The sequence below is a fragment of the Larus michahellis genome, chromosome 7 (assembly GCF_964199755.1).
Source record: "Larus michahellis chromosome 7, bLarMic1.1, whole genome shotgun sequence".
Taxonomy (NCBI): Eukaryota; Metazoa; Chordata; class Aves; order Charadriiformes; family Laridae; genus Larus; species Larus michahellis.
This window is the reverse complement of record NC_133902.1, coordinates 13,127,041-13,135,325: the sequence shown is the minus strand read 5'-3', so window position 1 is coordinate 13,135,325 and position 8,285 is coordinate 13,127,041. Positions and strand designations below refer to the sequence as shown.

The following is an 8,285-nucleotide window of genomic DNA, read 5'->3' as shown; positions in this document are numbered from 1 at the left end:
GATGACTCCTGTAGCTGGAGTAAGAAGGCTTCATCAGTAAACTCCCTTTGTTGGGGTGGCCTGTAGTAGACACCAGTAGACACAAACCACAAGGTTCTCTTTGTTGCCTCTGTCTCTAATTCTTATCCATAAGCTTTCAACCTGCTCATAGCTATTCTTTAGAGACAGGTCTTCACAGCCTATCCATTTTGTGACATAGAGGGCAACCCTCCACCCCTCCTTGTTTGCCTGTCCCTTCTGAACAGCCTGTAGCCATCAATAGCTGCACTCCAATCATGGGATTTGTCCCACCAAGTTTCAGTAATGGCAACTAGGTTGTAGCTTTCTAGTAGCACGGCAGCTTCCAGCTCCTCCTGTTTGTGCCCATGCTGTGTGCATTGGTGTAGAGGCACTTCAGCTGGGGTGTCGGCCATGTCACCTAAGAAGGTGACAGCCCAGCAGGTGTCGGCCCAGCAGAAAAGGACCTGGGGGTGCTGGTGGACGGCCAGCTTAACGTGGGCCAGCAGTGTGCCCAGGTGGCCAAGAAGGCCAACAGCATTCTGGCTTGTATCAGGAATAACGTGGCCAGCAGGAGTAGGGAAGGGATCGTGCCTCTGTACTCAGCACTGGTGAGGCCTCACCTCGAGTACTGTGTCCAGTTCCGGGCCCCTCTGTACAAGAGGGACATTGAAGTGCTGGAGTGTGTCCAGAGGAGAGCTACCGGGCTGGTGAGGGGTCTGGAGACCAGGTCATATGAGGAGAGGCTGAGGGAGCTGGGCATGTTTAGCTTGGGGAAGAGGAGGCTGAGGGGAGACCTCATTGCCCTCTACAAGTACCTGAAAAGAGGTTGGAGAGAGGTGGGTGTTGGCCTCTTCTCCCAGGTGAATAATGACAGGACCAGAGGAAATGGGCTGAAGTTGCAGCAGGGGAGGTTTAGATTAGATATTAGGAAGAATGACTTTATTGAAAGAGTGGTCAGGCACTGGAACAGCCTGCCCAGGGAGGTGGTTGAGTCACCATCCCTAGAGGGATTCAAGGAACATCTAGATTTGGCACTTCAGGGCACGCTCTAGTGGCCGAGATTGTAGGGGTTTGGTTGGTTTTTTGTGTGTGTGTATGGTTGGACTCGATGATCTCAAAGGTCCTTTCCAACCATGAAGATTCTATGATTCTATGATTCTATGAATGATGTTTCCCTGTTGGCTCCTATTACCTCAGGAGCCCCTCGCTCATCTCCGTAGGACCTCAAGTGTGCTGCAGTATACCCAGCATGTCTCAGAGCAACAAGCTGAGTGCCCTCACTTGCACCCCATCCCTCTAACCTTGGCATGACATCCCGCAAGGGAAGCCTGATATCATCCCCCTCCCCCTTCAAGCCTAGTCTAAAGCTCTGTCAATGAGTCCCACTAGCTTCTGAGCAAAGACCCTCTTCCGCTTTGAGAAAGGTGAATCCCATCTGGCACCAGCAGGCCTGGTGCCATGCAGGCCATCCTATTATCGAAAAACCCAAAATTATGGCAGTGACACCAGCCACAGAGCTATGTATTAATAGACTGGGTCTGTCTGTTTCTTCCAGTGTTGCTGCTCACAACTGGAAGGAGAGAGGAAAAAAAAAAACTGTGCTCCAGATTCCCTTACCATCCCAAGGCCCTGAAGCCTCTTTTGGTTGTCCTGGGACTACGCATTGCAGCTTCATTACTACCCACATGGAAGAGCAGTAATGCGTGATAGTCCGAGGGCTGTACCAGGCTAGAAAGTTTCCTAGTGATGTCCTTAACCCAGGCCCCAGGGAGGCGGCAGACTTCCCTAAGAGAAGGGTCTGTCCAACATATTGGACCCTCTGTTCCCCTCAGAGGGGAATCACCTACAACTGAAACCTGTCTTTTCTTCCTCATGGAGGTGGTCCTGATAGAGGAGTGAGCCTTTCTGACCTTGCAACATCTCTGGTGTAGATGGACCATCATCCACATCATCCATTGACTGGCCTTCCACATCCAAAGCCTCGTACCTGTTGTACAGAGGCACCTGGGAGAGCAGGGTGGGCAAGGAGGGGGTTCATCTGCCACCCCAAGTGTGGACTTGCCTCCATTCATTCCTTTCCTTTAAGCTACTGCCTTCAGCCTGGCAGGGAGAGGATAGAGGATCCCCTTGATCTTGGTTTTATTTTGGTGTCTGTTCCTGTTTCTGTCTCAGGGAGTGCAGAGAACAGTTCCACCAGTCTCTCTCACGATGCTCCTTCACCTTTCTACTTCCTCCCATAGCTCTGCCACCAGGCTGAGCAGATCATCCCCCTGGTCACACCTCATACCATTGTTCTCACGGCTGCCAGCTGTCATCAGCAAAAGGCTCTGGCACTCCCTGCGGCCCAAGACCTGGATGGCTGCACATTTTTTGTGGGAATTCTGTCTGGGTTGCCACTTCCACTCTGGCGAGTACAGAGGTCCTGGCATTCCGTCGGGTGGAGACCACAGCTGAGCTCCTTCTGAGAGGGTGACAACCACTGGCTGACCTCACCTCTCGAACTGGCAGAGTGATCACGCCCTAATGCCCCACATTTGCCTGCTCTTTTGCCACGCTCCTGGTCGCTTGTGCTCCCCAGGCTCTTTTTCATAGGTGTGGGGGTGGCTGTGGTTGCTCTGCTGCCCTGGCATTTCCCTGCCTCAGGAAACACCTCTGTGCACCAAAACCTGACACTCTGCTGCGGGCTGGGCCATCCCAGAGCAGCTCCCCTTGGCGGGCGAGTATGGAGGTGTTCGTGGAATGAAAAGGAGAAGCCTTGCATAGGTTTCAAAGAAGGGGATTTGGGAACTACAAGCTACTGGGGATGCTGACAAGACAGGATTATAAGGGGTGAAGGTGAGGAATTAGACATCTAAATATAGGGGATTTGGGGACACTAAATAATGTGACTGGCAAGGACTGAAGGTAGAGGATTTGGGGAGACCAAAATGAGGTACTGGGAGCCCCTTCTCCAGCCCACGCACCTGAGGGGACCCATGTGTCTGGGTATCGCCACTCCTCTCAAGAGGGGACCCAGGCACCTGGGACCTGCCTAGGAACCCCACTGTCCCCTGGGGATTCAGGCACCCAGGCTCCTCCTCGGAACCCTGCTGTTACCTGGAGACCTAGGGACCGGGGCTCCGCCTAGGAACCCTGGCTGTTCCCTGGGGACCCAGGCATCTGGGTGCTATGCTCTGGGGCCAAGGGGTGGCGGTGGATTCCTCTGAAGCTGGTGCTGGCCCCCTGGCTCCCTGGAAACCAAAGCATCCAGGCAGGGGGACCTGGCTTGTGGCAGTGGTGGCCCTGGTGTCATGGCTCCCTGGGGCGCACCCCTGCCTGCTCTGCTTTGGACCCCCCATTCAGTGGGCATGGCTCTGCCATGACATTACTGGGTCCCCTGCCAAGGACCCCCGACATCAACACTGCCTTGAGGCCCTCGTCCAGGCTGCTGTGCCACTCACCTCTGTCGTTGTGGGTGCGTCATGGGACCGCAGGGACACCCAACCCAACAGGAACCCTGCCCAAGGTGTAAGGTCCTAACTGGCACCTCCATCCCACCAGGGACCTTCATCCCAACGGGGACCCCTGGCCTGAACAGGACCCTCTGGGGTTCCCCACTTCAACCAAGGCCCTCACACTGACACTGGCCAGGATCCTGAGCAGTTAGGGACCCCTTTCCTAAATGAGGACCCCAGGAACCACCCCAGACAGGCACCCTAAGGATACCGAACCATGCCAAGTTCTTCCCAGTCCTGACCTGGACCCCAGGGGCCTCTAGGAACCCCAACCTTGGCTGGGACCCTGATAATCACCTGACCCTAACCAGGGACACACTGGGGACTCCCTATCCCCAGGGATACCTAACCCTTCTCAGTATCCCTAAACCCTGATCAGGACTCCAGGAACCCTCAGAAACCCCCAGCCTGTACCAGACCCTCCTGTCCTGAACCTCCAACCTCAACCCCGTACTGGTCCTAGGGTCAGAGCAGCACGAGGCACTTCGGGAAATCATCATGGATGCCCTGCATTTTCTGGAGAAGCAGAGGGACATGAGTGAGCAGAGGATGTGGGACATGTGAGGGGGGCCAGGACATGGGTCCTGGGGGATGGGCGTGGAGGCCTTGAATAGGAGGTGTAGTGAGGTATAGAATATATGGATGTCTGTAAGGGGATATTTCAAGAATCCTGGGGGTACATGGCCTTCAAGGTATACGGCTTCTGGGAGTTTTTGAAGGGGTATTTGGGTATATATGGGACTCCACGATGGATATATGGGGTCGAAGTGAGTTGTACAGGGGATCTGTAGGGCCTGGGGAGCTCTCGTGGGGATTGAGGGGAGAGCACATTGTCTCACCTGGACATCTGGGACACCCCAGAGTCCTTTGAAGTGTCTCTGCAGGAAGCCGTGAACATAATCTGGGTGAAGCTGAGCCAGCTGGAGGAAGGTATGGGGCCAGTAGGGACACCCACCCAGGACTCCTGGGGTACCCCTGGGACCCCCACTCAAGGGACTGTTACAGGGACCCCAACCCTGGACGTCTACACCCCAGGAACCCCCACCCTGGACACCCCCATCCTGGAGACACCCTCAGGGACCCCCTCTGGGCTGGACAAGGGCTGAGCCCTGACAGCTCATCACAGGCATGTGGATCCCCAATGATCCCCAGTCTAATGCTGCTTCCTCCCCACCAGCTCCAGCCTGTGTCCCGCCCTGTGGTGAGTGCCCATCACTCTGTCTTGCCAGCCCCCTGTCCCCTAGTACATCTCCCATCCCCCTGGGACCACCAAGTCTCTTCCTCCCAGGGTACCAGCCAGCTGCCCGTGTCTTCCAGTGTGCTACCTGCCGCCTTGTGGACTGCCAGTTTCCCCTGGACTGCCCAGGTATGGGGCCATGGTAGACCCAGGCATCCAAGCTGGGCTAAGCGCCACCCCGGAGCTGGGTGCCTCCAGGGCTCTGGGGGCAACCCTCGTTTCTCACATGTGGGCACGCCTGCTGGGCCCACCATTAGCGCACAAGCGTGTGCCAAGGTACATGCTTACCCATCCCCACTGCGAGCACATGAACACGTGCAGCCGCACAGGAGCACAATCATTCCTGTAAGTGCATGAGCAGATGTGAACCGATGTGCCTGTCAATGCTCCCAGTGCAGGATACGTGGGCCCACGCGGAGGAAGCCATCACGCTGCACTGCGATGTGCCCTTTGCCACCCCCCCGAACCTGCCCATTACCTGGATGTTTGCCAAGGATGTGAGTTGCACATGCCTGTGTAAGGGTGTACGTAGACATTCATGAGAGGGCTGGGCATGGGTAGCAAGGCCTGCATGAATATAGTTGTGCACTTGGGGAGAGGACTGTCAATAGATACAGGTATTGCTTATACAGCAGGTATGTGTGCTATGAGTACTGTGTGTGTAAGTATGCACAGGATGCAAGCATGTGTTCAGCTACATGAAGGGTGCACACGAGCAGGAGGCAGGTCACTCATGTGTTTGCAGATTATGTGCACTTGTGTGCACACGTGTGCGAAGGGAGTGACTTTTGCATATGCTCTGCTTGTGCGTCCCTGTGTGCGCACACACAGAGGGCATAAGGAGCACCTCTGGGACATCAGGTGCATGCACACGCATGAGCCAAGGGTACAAGAAGCATAAAGGGGACATGACAAGCATGTGCAGGACATGGGTGTCTTTGCACGACGTGTGTTGTTTCGTGTACCTGGTGGACCATGCTGCGCTGATGTGTTCCCCCATGCCCCAGCTGCGCACACAGGATCTGGCGCTGTTTGAGGAGCTGCAGGGGAGTGCAGAGGGACCTCTCAGTCTGACCCTCCAGCACCCCACTCCAGGAACCATCGCCTGTCACCTGGGGGTCCTTTCTGAGCCCTTGGTCCGCAAGTACTTCTACCTCAATGGTGCGCCGAGACACCTGAGCACCCTCGGGGCAGTGGGCAATGTGGGGTGGAGGAGGACCTCAGACCCTTGGGTCCATGGGAGGGGGGTGCATGACGGTGTGAAGAGGGTCCATCATGGACAGGTGGATTGGAGCAGGTCCTGATGCCTGGCTCCTCTGAGGGCAGTGGGGCATCTGGGATGGTGCAGGGACCCCGAGACACCTGGATCCCTGGGGGGTGGTGAGGTCTGTGGCTGGAGCAGGTGCTGTAGGGGCACCTGGTCCCTGGTGGGGGCAATGCCCCATGACCTGAGGTGCCTATGTCTCCACAGTATCAGAGGGAAACGTGAAAGCAGATCAGGGACTCCAGGCTCAGTTCAAAGCTGTGCTGCTCTGGCCCCATGGCACGACCCCCCTGCACCACATGGTGTCGCTGGGGCTGGGGCTGGCACTTGGCTCGATGGCGCTCGTGCTGCTGCTGATGTGAGTCCTCCTGACATGGTAAACCTTACCCTCAAAATCCCCATGCATCTCGGGCTCCCCGCAGACCAGCATGGGACTCTCAACACGCCCCCACCCCTGGGCCTTGAGTCCCTTGGGATTTCCTTGGGCCATAGACTGCTAGGACTCCTAAACTCACAGGGCCTCCTATTTCCCCCTGGCCCATTGTCCTCTGGCCCATTCCGGGACCCCTCCCTTGCACCTAGGACCACTCCAGGCTACCTTGCTTCCTCCAGGTTCCCTAATTGCCCCTGGGATCCTGTCACTTTCCCCCATTTTCCCCAGAACCCCTAGTGTCCGTCTGAGGGCCCCAGTTACAGTCAGTTGCTCCCAGTTGCCCCCATGGTCCCATACTTTCACCCTTAGACCCATCAGTTGCTCACAGGACCCCTCAGATGCCCCATGATCCCCCCTCCCCTTCCCCCCCTGCTCCCTCCCCAGGCGGGGATATAGGGTCCCCTCCCCCCTCCTCCTCTTTCCCCATTTCTCCTTCTGCCTCCCAGGGCCATCTGGCAATGCCGAAGGCTCCTAGACCTCAATGACCCCTGGACATCCCACAGACCTGGACAACAGGGTTCCCCAGGGAATTCCAGATGCCTGGATTCACCTTAGGAGAGCTTGACACGTGGATCCATCGCCGAAGACCAAAATTTCTCCAATTGCTTTTCTTGCATTAGGGGTGGCATGTGCAGATGAGAGCAATCTGAAAAGAGAACCACAGAGTTCAAAAAGTCTGGATTATGCTGGAGATAGAGATATGGGGGTCTTGGGCTTCATACAGAAAAACTGGGTACTGGGCAGTGTGTAAGAAGTCCAAAATATAGTTCTGACCCTCCTAACCCTTCATTTCAACAGCTAGCACTGAGGGAAGTTCAGACTGCTACCTGTAGGAAAGCTTTCTCTGGATACCTATGTATCAAAGATACATACCTTTGTATGTCATGGCCGCTATGGATGCCAAGTTATTCTCCTCTGTTTCCCTAAAAGCTGTCAGTGCTGGTTATGATTGAGGAGCCTGAGCTGCAATCTCTGGGCTGAAGCCCAAGCCTGTGCTCTTCCATCACACAGAGGCCAATCCTGATCCCAGCAAGGACCTCCTCTTGCAGTCATCTGGTAACACAACAGAGCCACCGTGTGCTCATCCTGGAGGCTGCAGCTCACATGTCTCATCAGAGGAATCCATTAGGAACACACTGTGGTTTTGTGGTCCCTGCCTATTCCTGTGGTTGGACTCGATGATCTCAAAGGTCCTTTCCAACCATGAAGATTCTATGATTCTATGATTCTTCTGCTGCTGACAAGTGGGCTGGGTAAGGCGGTGGGGGTGGTGGAAACCACACTACTTTCGGTCACAGGTTGTCCTCAGGTGTACAGCTGTGTGAAGCAAAGGGAAGGGGATGAAGCTCTTCCCACCCTGAATGCTGATGACAGGAGCATACACAACTGGCAAAGGAGAGTGGCAAAAAGATGCTGCCACCAGGCGTGAGCTCTCCCGTTCTCTCAGACCTCTAGGACTTTTTTCTTGTCTCGGCCACAGGCCACGACAAGGGCTGGAGGGGCTCAGCGCAACATAGAGCCGGCGAGGGCAGGAAGGGAGCTGGTTTGCTGCAGTCCCACAGTGGAGGGCTTGCTACATGGTCACCTGCTACATGGAGTTCAGTGACCCTGACCTCCAGGACCTTGACTCCTTATTGCATGCTCTGGAACCATTTTGGGGGGGCTTAGCTGTACAGCAGCAGTCCAGACAGCCTTGACGGAGCTCTATCATGGAAGCCATCAGCAGCCAAGCACAAAATCCAGTTCCTGAGGCTGTCCAAAGGGACTGACTCGGGGGAATGAGCCCTTATGGCCCACTGCGGGTTGGGGCTGACTGAGGGTCTCAGTGATGAGACAGCCACACTGGACCCTCCCCAG

The 8,285-nt window shown here is 55.7% G+C and overlaps 1 protein-coding gene across 1 annotated transcript; it reads left to right on the top strand.

The window, feature by feature from the left end:
* Positions 1-2,927: 2,927 nt before the first annotated feature.
* LOC141745959 (sperm acrosome membrane-associated protein 6-like) lies at positions 2,928-6,665 on the top strand. The gene is given in 11 exon segments (XM_074593505.1): positions 2,928-2,985; positions 3,156-3,221; positions 3,290-3,454; positions 3,958-4,032; positions 4,356-4,424; positions 4,672-4,695; positions 4,783-4,860; positions 5,125-5,228; positions 5,739-5,892; positions 6,203-6,371; positions 6,578-6,665. Coding segments are annotated over 11 exon segments (1,050 nt in total).
* Positions 6,666-8,285: the final 1,620 nt, after the last annotated feature.